This window comes from Punica granatum, chromosome 1 (assembly GCF_007655135.1).
Source record: "Punica granatum isolate Tunisia-2019 chromosome 1, ASM765513v2, whole genome shotgun sequence".
Classification (NCBI taxonomy): Eukaryota; Viridiplantae; Streptophyta; class Magnoliopsida; order Myrtales; family Lythraceae; genus Punica; species Punica granatum.
The window spans coordinates 15,383,296-15,398,429 of NC_045127.1; the positions used below are offsets into that span (position 1 = coordinate 15,383,296).

Here is a 15,134-nt window from a genome sequence, read left to right on the forward strand (position 1 = left end):
TCTCGAAAGCATCATCCCTTCAATTAAGTCATGCATATTGACATAGCTCCAACCATACCCTCCTGATTGCACACACTTCACCGATCACACGCACACTTCACTGAACATATACTCTACAGAAGCATCAAACATTAGACTTGATCTTTTTTCTTTTAAACAGACGCCCATACAGAGAATGCAACTTTTTCCACATAAGGACTAATGCAAACCCTTGATCGGCATATGTATGCTACATTCGACACTATATATGCGTCTTGTCCCTTTCTTCACCCGATTTGGACCTGAATGGTCTTGGCCTTCTTTGGCTCGGGCGGTGGCCTCTTCCCCATCGTGACCGTGAGGACCCCATCCTTGTAGACTGCCGTGATTTTCTCGGTGTCTGCATTATCACCCAGCGCAAACTTCTTGAGGTACTTGCCGTGCCTCCGCTCCATCCTCACATACTTGATGCGCTGCTCCTTGTCGGCCTTCTCCCTCTTCCTCTCCCCGCTCACCACCAGCACGTTGTCGTCCTCGACGAGGATGTTGATCTGCACTAATTATAAGCAATCAAATGGAAGCCGGAAAAGTTTTCAGCACCACCATAGAGTTGATATCAAACACGACCTCAAATGATCTATCAATAATTAACTAGTACGTAATTAATTAAACAACCTGGCCCTGTTTGAGTCCGGGCATGTCGAGCAGGAAGACGTAGGAGTCAGGGTACTCGAGGACATCAGCAGGGGTGGCGGCCATGGCTTTTCGAGGACATCAGCAGGGGTGGCGGCCATGGCTTTCCTGTCGCGGATGTAGGCACGGGACGGGGTATGGTGGCCTGACTTCTCCGGGGTCTCCTCGGATAAGTCAAGGAGCTCGTGGAGAGCATTGATTAGGACGGGGTCCATCCCCATCTCCCCAAGGTCCATACTGCTGTCCGCTTCTTCTTCTCCTCCTCCTCTTGGAAGGAAATTGTGTTTATAAGCTTGATAAGAACAGAACTGATCACTGAGAACTGGGAAGGGAATGAGATGCATGTCTGTGTGTGAACATATATAACGGAGATGGAATGAGTGACAGTGACAGTGACAGTGACAGGTGGGATGGCTGTGCACGTGCCACCGATGATTTATATATATTTATTATCTTTGCTAAATCGGTGATGCCTGTATTTTTTCAAGAGCTTTATTGGATTCTGCTAGAGTAGATTTGTACAAATAAAATATAAGAAAATAAAAATCTTAATAATTAATAACGATATATGAATACTCTCATTACAATAACTAAATCTGCAATCTCTTGCTTGACAAAAGAGGAGCCGCACTACTACACTTTACCCTCTTCCTCTCTAGAGTTCAAGTTTAGCTACGGCGGATAAAAGTCTGGTCTAATTTTCAAAACTAACGCCTCAATTATACTCTATTTCCATAGATTTCATAGATATAACAAAAAAATAAAAATCGTTAAAAATTGAAGCGTGTAGTTTGGAATCATTTGTGTTATTTATTAATATCCACTTCCAAATTCTGTCAATTTTTCACTCACCAAAATAACTTTTACTATAAGTCTAAATAAGATAAAAAAAACTAAAAAACACATTTCAAATTCAGTTGTTGAAACTATCAGTTCATGCTTTGCTACAGTGGGTGTTTTCATTGTGCTAGTGACGAACACGGAGCATTTCTTTCGGCTTCTAACGAGCAGTGGCTTGTCAGAAATCTCTCCATCTCTGGAGCCGGGAGGACTGCCATGGAGTTTGATTTTTGCATTGGCTGTACTATTGAGATGTAGAATCCCACATAAAAAATTTAAGGAGTAGCAAAATAGAAAATACCATTTAGATCGTATCAAATAGATAAATGAGTAGTAATAATATAATACTATCAGTTGTCACAAATATTATTATTAACTAGCTGTGCAATTCATGCATCGCACGGGATAAAACATGATATTATGTAAAAGTGGAGAATTCAAAAATTTTTGTAAAAGTTTATGTCTGGAAATATAAAAAAGCAAAAAAATTAAAGAACCCAAAAATTTGGTAATAATTTATTTGTAAAAAAAGCAAAAAGTTGAAGAACTCATATTTGGTCTAATTATGGGCGTAATGAAATAAACAAGCGTGCATGTGTGCGAAAACGAACTCAAATGGTAGCAATATTTTTCCAAAGCGGATTGATCATAGTTTATGTAGGGTACTTCTCCTATTATATCATATTATACAGAATATAATATAAATGATACAGTGTACCTATATTAATAAAAAAAATGATCATATTTGGTTTTTAAAAATCAAATGTATGCCCCATCATATATATCTATATAAATATGATCCAATTTATATTTTAAAAAGAAAAGAAAAGAATTTATTTTATCTAGATCTTCTCATATGGTATTTATAATTTTTAAATATTCAAAAAAAATGACCATTTCCATAAATCTATAGTTATATGTCCCAAAATATTTAAAAAAAATCTAATAAAAGCTTAAAAACTCGAGAATATAGAGATCAGTCCCACAAATTTATATTTATATCTTTTGAAACTTTAAACATATAAGAAAATCTAAAGAGAGCTAAAAAATAAGAAAATAAAGAACAGTCTCACAAATCTATCTACCTATATATTTTACAAAATTCAGAAATTTGTTTTTTTTAAAACTTAAAAAATCGAGAAAATCCCATTAAGAAATGGAGATCTACACTTATATATTCAAAAATAATAACAATAATAATTCGTTTCTCTAAAAAAGGCTTAAAAGCTAGAAAAAAATAATGATCAGTCCCACAAATCTATATTTATATCTTTTGAATTCAAAAAAGAAATATCTTTTAAAGAAAGCTAAAAAAATCGATAAAATAAGAATGGTACGGACTTCTTGATACTATAATGAATACTAAAAAAATTCAAAAAGATTCTTTAAAAAACTCAAAAAATCGAGAAAATTCATTTAATAATGGAGCGTTCTAATGCCATCTGCTCGAGCTCACTATGTTCCTACTCTTATATAAATAGATATATATCATGATTGTTAAATTGCGATTCGAATCGTAGAATAGTACGATTTTACGATTCAAATGGGGGTCTCTGATTCCGATTCCACGGTATGAGTCGGGACAGTACAATCAGTGGTGAATCGAGTGCTGAATTGCAGAATCGGACCAATTCCGTGATTCTGGGTTCAGGCCAGAGTCAGGTCAAGCTCAGGCCTAGAAACGAACCGAAGCCTAGGCCTAGAAGCGGACTGAAGCCCAAGCCTCAGCCCTCTTCTTTTTTTTCTCCTCCCCCTCCCTTTCTTCTTCTTTTCCAGTCGGGTTTTCTGGTTTTCCCCAATTTCTTCTGTACTTCCAGTCCGAGCTTCGACAAGTTTGCCCTAAATCTTCGAGTATTCGACGAGTTCTGCCTTAAAACTCCGAGCTTATCCGAGCTTCCATTCCACCTGCTTCTCAGCTTCTCCGATCATCCATTGCATCTCCACCTGCTTCTCGGATTTTTCAGCAGGAGCTCTCGCATTTCCAGATTGCTGATTCGTGTATATCTTTGTGTCATTTCAAATTTTAAGTGTTTCGTGTTATTGCAAAGAACCACAGAGACAGTGGAGGCTGTTAGCTTTCGTTTCTTCACCGACGATGAAGTCCGGAAGCATAGATATAATATATAATATATATGTATATACATATATATTATATATAATATAATATATATTATTTTTTAAATTACAGATAGAATTTTACGATTCACAATTCAATTCTACGATTCACGATTCTATGACCCTCGATCGATTTTAAGTAGAATTGCAATTATGACAAGATATAGATTATAATGGTCTTTTTTTTTAATAACTTTCATTTCATCCTTTAAACTAATAAGACAAATCAAAAGATTGACCAATATTGACCACAATTTTTTTCGGCCGTGGCATCACGCTGGTCAACACCCTAGTTATAAGATAAAATTATTATAAGTGAAATATTCTTCTTCTTGGCCAATGGACATTAACTAATTCAGTTCGAGTCAAGCGGTCATAAAAGAATAAAGTTATTCCAATATGAATTTCTCTATCACAAGACTCGAACTCGAGATTTTATTAAGAAGAACAAGCAATGAACTATTTGAACTAACTCATATTGATGAATTCTCGTTTGTAAATATGGCTGACTTTGCGTCTATATAGCTTAGGCTTTGTTCTTCAACTATTTCACACAGTCGGAGCCACTGGAATCAATTCGAGCTATTGGCTGTGCAATTCTCATTGGTTAGGTTCTTGGTGGTCCCTTGGAAGAATCAACTACGTACCGTTTAGGTCCCGAGTAAATGTAATGTTTAGTCAGTGAATGTTCGAATATTGGTTACTTCACTTGGATCCGATTGGAGCTCCTCAGGGTCAGTCAGGGGCCTGGTTTAAACCATGTGACCGTACCATCCTGACTCCCCCGTAAATTACTCCTCTTTTTTTTTTTTTTTTTCTTTGCCTTCGAACCCAAGTAAATTACTTAAGGCGAGCTCAAGTACTTTACTTGCATTTACACTAAATTAAATCTACTTGTCGAAATCCCTATTGTAACTTACCCAAAAAAAAAAAACCACCCCATAAGATACTTTTGAGCTGATCATATCATATTGTCCTGATAATCTTTAACTAATATTGGTTGAAGGAAAAATAAAACATCCAATACAGGGTTAAAATGATAAATTTATTAACACGCTTCTCTTTTCTTTCTCTTACCCTTCACTATATGTGTCCCACCCATTCCACTTTCAACGTTCTCTCTCTCTCTTTCTCTCCTCTCATCCTCATTTAATTTTCTTTTATTTTTTTATTTTTTTCACCCACAATTTTTTTAATAGATCCAGATAGCATGATTGAGTACATCATTTCAAATTAAAATCTATAATTATATATTTATAAATTTCGAAACTACGTATTCTCTACTGATGAACTTTTGTACTTAATATTGATTAGGACTTGATATTATACCACGCATTAGCGCTCGTGTAAAATCTAGTTATTTTTATGTTTTTATATATTTTTCATAATGAGTCAGTTCGCCATAAAGATTTAAATATGCTAGACTTGTACAAAAATGTGGATTTATTTAGTTTAAAATTAGCATAAAATTCAAGTCTGCAAGCTCTAAATTAATTTGTTATTACCATTTTCAAATATATAGGCAATTAATATATTTTTATAATTTTTTATGCAGAAATTGATTATTATAATGGACTCGCAAGTATAGAGCATATATCTCAAAGAAAAAAAAAACGAAGAATATATCTATATCTATATCTATATATTATGTAATTTAAATTCCTCCTATGAGAGCTCTCTATTCGATTGATAAAGAGTTTCTGTTCGTAACTCTCAACTCCTAGACGATCGACCCTTTGCATCCCATGTTAATATTTACATCGGTTTTTATGATTACTCAATAATGAATTTACATTTTTCAAAGCAATAAATCCATTCAAATTTTTGTAATTTATTTATTGAGCAAAAATTATTAAGACAAAAAAAAGAGTAGACTATTACTGTCGCCCTCCACTTATTCATTTGACACTGTTTTTGCCCCTGACATATTTTTGCCATCAGTTAGCTCTAAACGTTGGCATTTCGTCTAACATTTATACCTTTCTATTAACCTCTGTGACAGAAAATTCATGGACGACATTATATGCTATGTCACTTTTCCGTCACGAAAGGATATAAATGTTAAACGGAATGCCAATGTTTGGAGCTAACTGGTGACAAAAATATGTCAATGGCAAAAATGATGGCAAATGAATAAGTGGAGGACGACAATGATAGTCTACTTGAACAAAAACGTAGAAGCGGATGCAATCGATTTTCTTAGATGGGAAGTTTCTCCCGAAACTTGCTTATGACATTTTATTAGCTTGACCATTTATAGGAGGAAATTAACAAAAAGCAAGTGGATATATAACTTCCCCAATGAAAAATTCAATTAACGTGGTTTTTTTTTTCCTTTTAAACATGTAGATGCAGCGGCTGTGAACTTCTATGTACGGAACGAAGACACGTTGATCGAGATCGATATTAATGCATCCCATTAAGTACAATCATGTGTCGTGTTCAATTTTCGCTCATACTAATTCTAAGGATTTTTCTAATTATATTGCATTGAAACCAATTAATGTATTGTATATATCGCATTTAATCTTTAGCTTACATTGATTTACAGATATACTGAGAGATTTCATTAAAATTCATACGATAAGATGATATATAAGTGGCATTTGAAATTTAGGTTTGATTTTAACTTGACTTTGATTGTGATTTTACGGAGTATTTGGTCAAACTTGCGGGCCCACATTCATTTGAGAATATTGTAATTATGGAGTTGTATTAAAATGGAGTGATGTAAATATTTATGGGTGTAGCCCATTATTTTGACTTTGATGAGTGTAATTTGTTTTGTTATGGATAGAGTTAAAATCAAAATCACGATTCTAAAATCAAATCCAAATTTCAAATGGGTAGAGTCATTGATAAATAAAATTTATACAATACCACAAGAATCTCCAATTCGATCGTTGAGAACATGTCACGTAAGCGGTTTTCGTAAACACTCAGCTCCTAATCCATTGTCCCTTCAAATGTCCACATTAATACATACCTAGATTTTTTTCATATTCTCATAATTATTTTTATCAAAATTTCACAATACATTTATATATTAGATATTTTCAAGGAGATTATTTATTTCAAATTTTTTATTATTATAAAATTTGTAAATACAATAGTATAAATACAAAGCAAAAACCGTAAAAATGAGCAATGCGCAAATTGAATGGCTAGTCAATTTATAATTTCGCATGACCTCCTTTTTCCTCCACAAAAATCGACGTTTGGAAACATAAAAAGGAGGGAAAAAGAATGTTTAGTTCATCTTGTAAGATTTTCATTTGAAACGTATATTTACCCTTTACTTGAATAATATGTACCCTTAACTTGTGAATAAGAAACTATATATGATATATGATAGCAAAATGAAAAGGCAAGTCTAACGAGATTGTGCAATGTGTCATCACAGGATTAACAAGGTGGTGGCACGTGTCAATCCCTCAGCTCTCTATTTACCCAAATTTCTTTAATCTTCTCTACCCTCTTTAATGCATTAATAATTAAATCACAAGTAAATAAATTGATTTATAGCGATAATATATTTATATCAATTCGATTTTCTAAAATTATTTCCAATTTTCCAATTCTCAATTTAACAAGTAAAATTTTGTTTACTAGAATATCTATGAACTTTTAAAAATTTCTATACCAATATTAAATACACTTAAGAAATATAAAAAATATAATATAAATAAATTGATCTAAGAGTTCATACAATTTAGTAATAAATATATCTTTTAGAATTCGATTAATTAATTTTTTTATTTTTCAATTCTACAAATGCTTAATTATATTCTTGAAACTGTAATAGGGTTTTTCAGTTTAAAAAGGATAGAGAAATATTTTTCTAAAATTTTTCACACAAGTATAATTGAAATTATGAGGAGGTATGGAATATTAAAAAACTATTACAAGTTATATGTCAAAATTAAATACGCTTAGAAATTAAAATTGATATTAAAACAAATTATGTATTTAAAAGTTCATTAAATGAATAAAATAAATTTAGTCTCACTTTTTATTAAGTTCTATGAGTGACTTATTATTGTATAAATGATATAAATGCAAATATCTTCAACAATTTCGATATTGAAAAATAAGAGCTTTTCTTAAAAACTATGAGGCATTAATTAATTACTTTAATTAAAAGAATTGTATTCATGTTATTTCACTAATCTTATTTATAAATTATATAAATTAATATTTTTTAAATAAATAATATAGTTTTTTATGTAAATAAAGTATTTGATAGAGCAAATTCAATACGATGAATTTAACGTTCTTTGTTCATCATTATTTTAACGATTATCAAAGAGTTAATTCTACAATGACAAAGTAATCAATATATTTTTAAAGACTGCATAATAAATTATAAAAATTCATATCACATTTCCGTGCAATGTGCTGGTGAAATGGCTAGTTGTTATTTAGAAGAGTATGTATAAATTTATTCTCATAGGACTATATCAATTTTTTTTATTGAAACTTACGATTTTATTATTTGATTTTATATCTTGATCTTGGGATACACTACTATTTCTACCTCGAAACCCGATTTTTGACTACCCCGCTTGTCCTTCAATAAATCAATATCTACTTCGCAGGACAGCCGGACCCCGAGTACAGATAAGGCCGGGCCTGTATTCTTGGCCCATTACGCTCGTTAATGGGCCTTCTCTTTGACAATTTGGTCTAGAACTTTCTTGAACTTTGCCTCCGAAAAGTTTCTCATCAGTTCTGGACTTCTGTAAAGCGGCATTCCGACAGGCCCGGAAACTCCTAGAAGCTCCCATTCAACTGCCACCTGAACGCCTATAAATATTGTTCATCATCCGCTTCTTCCGCAGTAGCAAACGGGAAGAACAAGTTACAAGCAATTCAAGCCATCTCGAGTCGTGTAGGGTCTCGTTCGAGTAGTCACATTGATTAGCAATGGATCTCAGGATGATGGGCTTCGACTCCCCGGTCTTCTCGGCGCTCCAGCACATGATGGACCTGCCATCGGATGAGTCGTCTGAGAAGTCTTCCGTCAATGCCCCGTCTCGGGCCTATGTGAGGGATGCAAGGGCGATGGCGTCCACCCCAGCAGATGTGAAGGAGTACCCGAACTCCTATGAGTTCGTGATCGACATGCCCGGGCTCAAGTCTGGTGACATCAAGGTCCAGGTCGAGGACGACAATGTGCTGACAATCAGCGGGGAGAGGAAGCGGGACGAGGTGAAGGAAGGGGAGAAGTACCTGAGGATGGAGCGGCGGGTCGGGAAGTTCATGAGAAAGTTCGTGCTGCCTGAGAATGCAAACACCGATGCTGTTTCGGCGGCTTGCAAGGATGGCGTGCTGACTGTGACCGTGCAGAAGCTGCCCCCGCCCGAGCCCAAGAAGCCCAAGACTATCGAGGTGAAGATTGCATGAGCAGGTTCGTTGTGCTCGGATCTGAATATGTTTTATGATGACGTGGAGTGCGGATGGGGGGATGTACGGATTCTGGTGTGGCGGATTTTGATAAATAATTAGATGGGAGAGCTGGCTTGGGAGAGCTGGCTTGTCTGTGTGCCGTTGCCCGTTCCATGATGTTATGTATGGGTCTTAGTGTGCGAGTTGTTTTGATGTGTCTCATGGAATATATGAATATTAAGTTCGGTTTGTGTTAAGACAATCTAGCTTGTTTATTTCATATATGGAATTTGCATTTGGATGAAAAGTCTACTAGTAGCCGCATACAATATTGTTCTAACAAAGAACATCAAATTTCTAGACTTGAATGGCAGCAAGAAAATAAAATCAGATTTGACTTAGGTTATAACAGTTATCGAATGCAATCAAGAGGATAAAGAGAATGATGACATTTTGTAATTGGCCAATGAGACAGAAAATATCGATGCTGTGGCAAGTGTTTCCTTTTTGGGAATCAAAACTCTGTTTGGAGACAAAACTGAATGCATTTGCAAGTTTGGCACGCTGCAAGGTTGGGAAAATCTCGACGAATGGAAAAGACAAGAGGATGCAACTATTTAAGTCCATCTATGCGGTTCTCTTCCTCTGTATTGAGTGATACAAGCTCATTTTAGACAATCTGGTCAACAAATACGGGAACCTGATATATCTCCCGGTTGAGGAAGCAACCTTCGTCCTGGTCGAATGAGTATTTCCGTTATGTGACGTTCTTCGGGTGCCTGCAAAGTCACCAGCTCCGTCCTGACAATGGAGCTTGTTTCCGGAGCTTTTCCTGATGAATAAGGCAATGAAGAAACCCTCTTTGTCTTCCACTGGATCAGTTCTCAGAAGATTCTCCGCTGCAAAAACAATGTAGAGAACAGCTGATAAATTGATTCAGAGAGGTCTAAGTTCCATGGTGAGGGCGAGGACAAGGACACTTACAGCCATCAAATGCCGGAAGGCCTCGTCCATTCCATTTGGGGAAGGGTGTTGAAAGGCGGAAGCCTAGAGATGTGGCGAGAGGAAGCACCGACTCCACAACATCTTCGTTTTCAATTTGGTGGATCGAGCATGTGCTATAAACCACTCTTTCAACTGCTGGGACTGGAAAATCAAATTCTCGTTCAATCAGTAAAAACCGTTTCCTTTCTCTTTTCTCAAAAGCTCCAATTTGTGATCATTCTAATATCAATGACGTGGAAGCAGAGACTTAACATGTTAAGGCGTGTGAAAGAGCCTTCTTTTGAAAAGCGGCGAGTTTATTAAGCCGGTCAGTGTCTACTGTATCACCTGCAGTTGTAGGAGTAAGCATAAATACAGTCGCTGAAGAAAGATCAAGTTCTTCAATGCAACAGAAATTTCAAACAATATCTTATGGCGAATGAGAAGTCGAAATGTATTCTTGGAAAAAGTTGAAGAGCTCAGTGAAGATTAGAACTTTACTTGCATTATAAGACGGAAGCAGATGATCTAATCTATTGGCGGTTGTTCCAGAACCTGAACAAGAAGGATCCAAAAGGATTGCACGGATCTGCAAAGCACAAAACCTGTTATAACAAGACAGTAAATGTACACAGACGGGAAGACAAGAAAAAACTCTCCGAACGAAAAATGCTTACGACATACTTATCCAAGAAAATAGAAGAAATATTGCTGATATGAATCATAGAAAACAAAAGTTTTACCTAACATACAAAGGGTCATGCGGGTTCAACTTCAAGAAATCTCCATGCAAAACTTGGATGTCTAACAGAATTAAGGTCATTGTATTTCAACTGGGTTAAAAAACATAACAAACTGACGAAAGCAGCTGGATAGTATACATAAAAAATGGTCCTAAATTTTCGGCCGAGACAAATGCATCGAGATGATCAAATAACTTCAATCACCATTTTATGCTTTACCATCTACGAATACAACAGGAGGAACCCATTAGAAGGATACTAGAAGCACCAGAAAGGCTGATAGTATGGTTTAACCGGGTTAACCTCTCCTCATTGAGTTCGCAGGCTATTATCTTTCCTTTGCCTCTCATAAGAGCAGCTAGATGGACAGTCTTGTTTCCTGGTGCAGAACATGCATCGAGGACCTTCAAGCAAATTAGGAAAAAAAAAAGTTTCATCAAACACACGAGGAGAAAATAAGTCCAACATGTTCTCACTTCAGTAACTGGCAGAACTAGGAAGAGAGACTTGTCGCAAAGTTATGAATCACTACTGCAGGGAATTATAGGGTTAACTTAAGCAATGTCTCCTTTATAGATTCTTCATGAATTATACATAAAAGGAAGTAGAATTTTAAATAAGATAATCTTTAAAGTACCAATGTGAATTTCAGTAGCATAAATGTGGGAAGTTTATTTCATAACAAATAAAATGAAAAGACAATCCTCAATCGGAAATGAGCTCTCTCAGAGACTCCAGGAGAGAGGTGTGTTGAAAAAAAGAACTCACATCCCAGTCAGGCTCAGGATCAAGGGCTGCTGCAACCATGGAACTTGCCTTGCCCTGAAAATTACTAGATGAAGATTAAACTGGCTAAATCATTTCTCATGTCTCTTTAAATGAAATATGAGATTCATGTTAATACACACATAACATTTTGAGCTAGACCATTATAGCTACTACACCCACAACATTGAAAATTCTGTGTTTTCAGCCGCCTTACTTGCATAAAGATACTTCCATTCAAGACAAGCGGATGATCATGCAAGTCAGTATTTGGCGGAAGCATCAGCAGGTCCGGAACCAAGCCATCCTTTTCAACCTGTGAAACAGGAAGGGCTAGTAACAATCATCAACATGCAACCTATCCAGAGATGGAAAGGATAAGCAGACCCAAGTTTTTCAGATCAGAAACATGATGCTGGCATGAAGGGAAAATACAAGTCTCATCATATCATCAGAATAAGTCAGGAGGAACAGCTATATGTATAAGAGAGAAAATCCTAAACAGGTTCAGGATTCAAATGTTTGTATATCATTGCTTGTGGATTTGAAGAAACCTAATTACAGATGGAAAACAACTGCGCTCATCTTGTTACAATGGGCAGGTGGCCCACACTCATCCTCCAATATTTCACATGATGTCCATCTATGCAGTGCATTGACATCTTCTATTTCCACGCCATTATAATCATTAACCAATGATTCAGAACGTACTTTGACATGCTTCCCTAATTCAAGTATTGCAGATTGAACATCCAACTTCAGCGTGTTTACTCGAACATAACGTGGTTTCAGCATATCTGCATTATAATCAGAAAAGCATTACCTGTAACTGTTGCTACAACTCACGTTTCCAGTGTAAAAGATCAAAAGCATCTCCCAAGATAACCGTTGAAAATTCATTCAGGATTATTAAATTGGTATTGGTCTACTGGCTAAGCACATTCTTTCCTGATAATAGCTTAGAAATTTCTCTGATAGCTAGATGACTGAGCAAAAGTGATATACAATGCTGGCTACTTAAGGGATTAGATTAAGGTGTTCTAGGTTGGAGGGAAATGAAGGTGAGGCAGGGAAATTGAAGGGATTGTATGGAATTTTCAATACAATACCCTTCATTTCCCTTCCGTTTTCTTCCAACACAACCAAGGTAAATAGCCTTATTTATGAATGAAATGGTAGGCATTACTAAAGGCTTCGAGAACAGAATTTACCAAGAGCACCCTGAAAATTGCATGAAAAGTGACCATAAGCTGATTAATTGTCAACCGTAGAAGTCAAGTATGAAAAGGCTGCTTTTTGAAATATCTCCAGTAAAAGATTGTACCATTGATGTTTTAGCAACCAGCAAATTAATATATCAATCAACTGTGCCAATTTGAGAATACCATAATAGGGTTTGAGAAGATGCAATACAAACCAGGCGTTCGATACAGCACTGTCAAATCGTCAACGCATTTAACCCTTTTCTTCGTTAAAAGTTTCTGAAGGGCTGATTGTAAAGCGTCTCTGCGAAGTACGAGAAACTTTTCTGGTTCACCAACTGTTGACGTTGCCTGCAGAATCCCAGTCAAAATTGTGGAATCATAAGAGAAGAGTTGGTTGTTCTTAATATGACATAACTCACAGCGACCAAACATATCCTCAAAAAAGTTCAATGATTAAAAAGGAAAAAAAAAATCCATTACATAAAAATAGAAAAAAACAAAAACCCTATAACCACTTATGTGGCATAGCACGTGTAATGCTAAAATTTGAAGCAACCATGCTTTACGTAATCAGTAAGAGAAAAAAAGCTTCAGTTAAAGATCAATGAGAAATGTTTGCAGATGAAAGGCTGCAGGAAGAAATCCTAAGCACAATCATCCCCAAGGACTAAGCCTAAATCAGTAAATTTCATAATCTACTATTTACTTGGAGAAAATTCAACACCACATGCCTATTGCTTTGGAAACGCAAACACTCTACCTTCTGTTAGACTTACTCATCTCAAATTGTCCTTCACATTTTCCAAAAGCTCAGTACTGAAAGGAATATGAGAAACTCATGAATTACCTGCCTGAAAAGGACATCATATGCAACAATGTAAACCAACTCCAATTGTCTCTGTAAAAACAGCAGCAACAATCACTTAAGTGCAAATCCACGAACATACAAATACTCACAAGAAAGTTCTAGGCAGGTCATGGTAACACACGCTAACAATAATTGCAAAGTAATCCTTCTGTTCACATATTACACTTCCAAGTAGATAAAAGTTGACAGAAGAAAACATTACAAGGGTGTGTCTTATCTGCTGTGGCGTATAATTCCCACTAAGAGTGAGTCAATATCTCAGAGCTCGCGAAATTTGACTCTCTACTCTTATCTTAAATTTGACTAGGAATAGCTCATGCCACCTCAATAAGTCGTAAAGACCTAATACTTTCTTCTCATGACACGGTATCAAAGAGAAATTTATCGTTTTATTCCGAGTTATTAGCCTCTAGCTTTGGTTCAAGGTGTTGTACCACCACTGCCGCAAACAATCTCATACCTTCAGTTTTCCATTAAGCACTTGAGCACTCTTCAACACATTCTTGATGATAGGAAGATCTGCAAACAGGCAAACAAGAATATAACTTGAAAACTTTCAATCTCAAACTAATGGAAATCCTAATATAGTTGCTAGATAATACCTAATACCAATTCAACTCATTGGCTTATCAAACTGACTAAGAAAGCAATGCTCTTCTCAATAAAGCTTCTACTAGCTCAACCAATGGAGCCTCAGTAGCACATTCTAATCTTCAAATTGCAGCTCAGGTTGCCATATTCAAACAGCAGGAGCCGAAAAACCATACAGAAATCGAGCGTTAACGGGAAATGCTTACATTTTAGGGTTTGACAGACTAGGGCAAAAGTCGCCTTCTTGTTCCTGACTGAAGGGCTGTACACGAGCGACTTGATGGAGCCGACGGCCTGGCGGCGGGAGTCTCCCTCGAGGACTTTCCGGAGGACCTTCGCCGCCTCTCTGCGGGCAAAGTAGGCTGACCGTTCGGCGCCGCGAAGTTGCCGTGGTACTGATCTCCCGGAGGCAGCCGACGGCGGCTTCCCGCGTGCCATGGCTTCCTCCCCCAATTGCAATCAACCGGAGAGGAAGTGGAAGCAGAGAGAAACACTGGCTTCCTCAGCAACACGACGCCGTTACGCTGGCCCTCAAGACTTTTTCCTTAATTTAAAATTGGCTCCTGAGGTTTTCTTCTATTAAATTCACCCCCATAATTCAGATTATTATAATTTGGTGCCTATAGTTCCGTTTCATGTATCAGGTGACTCAAATTGCATAACAAATATCCATACAGCTCGGTTTTCTGACCAGCCAAGGTATCGGTCTGACATGGTGGTTGAACGACAATCTAATTAGTGGCCCCAAAAATATGCGAGTCCAATTGGTGTAAGTGGTCTTATGATTACGTTTTCGAAAAAGTATAAAGTATGCCTAGTTTAGGTAACCCGGTCTCGGTTGGGGCCGAAATGAGTCTTACTTGATGAGCAACCCGGCCATAAGACCGATCACGAGTAACAAATTGAGGATGTCTTTGCTCTGCTTAGCCAGTAAGAGGCTGAAACACGAAAAATTTCTCGAGG

The 15,134-nt window shown here is 36.5% G+C and overlaps 3 protein-coding genes across 4 annotated transcripts; 1 reads left to right on the forward strand and 2 right to left on the reverse strand.

The window, feature by feature from the left end:
* Positions 1-991, reverse strand: LOC116198081 (17.1 kDa class II heat shock protein-like). Its single transcript, XM_031528408.1, has 3 exons — positions 784-991; positions 655-748; positions 1-530 (listed from the first exon to the last, which is right to left on the reverse strand). Exons 1-3 carry the CDS (start codon positions 906-908, stop codon positions 267-269), a joined length of 483 nt encoding a protein of 160 aa, XP_031384268.1. The 5' UTR covers positions 909-991; the 3' UTR covers positions 1-266.
* Positions 992-8,448: 7,457 nt separating this feature from the next.
* LOC116186958 (17.3 kDa class II heat shock protein-like) lies at positions 8,449-9,299 on the forward strand. The gene has a single exon (XM_031515522.1). The coding sequence runs from the start codon at positions 8,554-8,556 to the stop codon at positions 9,031-9,033; it is 480 nt and encodes a 159-aa protein (XP_031371382.1). The 5' UTR covers positions 8,449-8,553; the 3' UTR covers positions 9,034-9,299.
* Positions 9,300-9,449: 150 nt separating this feature from the next.
* LOC116186946 (probable 28S rRNA (cytosine-C(5))-methyltransferase) lies at positions 9,450-14,669 on the reverse strand. Of its 2 annotated transcripts, XM_031515508.1 has the most exons (13): positions 14,378-14,664; positions 14,041-14,099; positions 13,560-13,610; positions 12,925-13,060; positions 12,219-12,304; positions 11,725-11,823; positions 11,511-11,564; positions 11,002-11,146; positions 10,743-10,803; positions 10,501-10,589; positions 10,273-10,347; positions 10,000-10,161; positions 9,450-9,914 (listed from the first exon to the last, which is right to left on the reverse strand). In XM_031515508.1, the coding sequence occupies exons 1-13, from the start codon at positions 14,607-14,609 to the stop codon at positions 9,643-9,645; spliced, it is 1,521 nt and encodes a 506-aa protein (XP_031371368.1). In that variant the 5' UTR covers positions 14,610-14,664; the 3' UTR covers positions 9,450-9,642. The 2 variants fall into 2 exon arrangements, 1 of the variants encoding a protein (XP_031371368.1); XR_004151950.1 differs by lacking the exon at positions 9,450-9,914 and having other exon boundaries at positions 10,020-10,161; positions 10,505-10,589; positions 14,378-14,669.
* Positions 14,670-15,134: the final 465 nt, after the last annotated feature.

Coding starts and splice junctions, on each gene's coding strand:
- LOC116198081 (XM_031528408.1), bottom strand. CDS start 908: ATGGACCTTGGGGAGATGGGGATGGACCCCGTCCTAATCAATGCTCTC. Junction 749..783: donor TCCCGTGCCTACATCCGCGA/CAGGAAAGCCAT, acceptor CTGCTGATGTCC/TCGAAAAGCCATGGCCGCCA. Junction 531..654: donor CCGGACTCAAACAGGGCCAG/GTTGTTTAATTA, acceptor TAATTAGTGCAG/ATCAACATCCTCGTCGAGGA.
- LOC116186958 (XM_031515522.1), top strand. CDS start 8,554: ATGGATCTCAGGATGATGGGCTTCGACTCCCCGGTCTTCTCGGCGCTC.
- LOC116186946 (XM_031515508.1), bottom strand. CDS start 14,609: ATGGCACGCGGGAAGCCGCCGTCGGCTGCCTCCGGGAGATCAGTACCA. Junction 13,611..14,040: donor TGCTTAATGGAAAACTGAAG/GTATGAGATTGT, acceptor CTGTTTTTACAG/AGACAATTGGAGTTGGTTTA. Junction 11,565..11,724: donor ATGGAAGTATCTTTATGCAA/GTAAGGCGGCTG, acceptor AGTAATTTTCAG/GGCAAGGCAAGTTCCATGGT.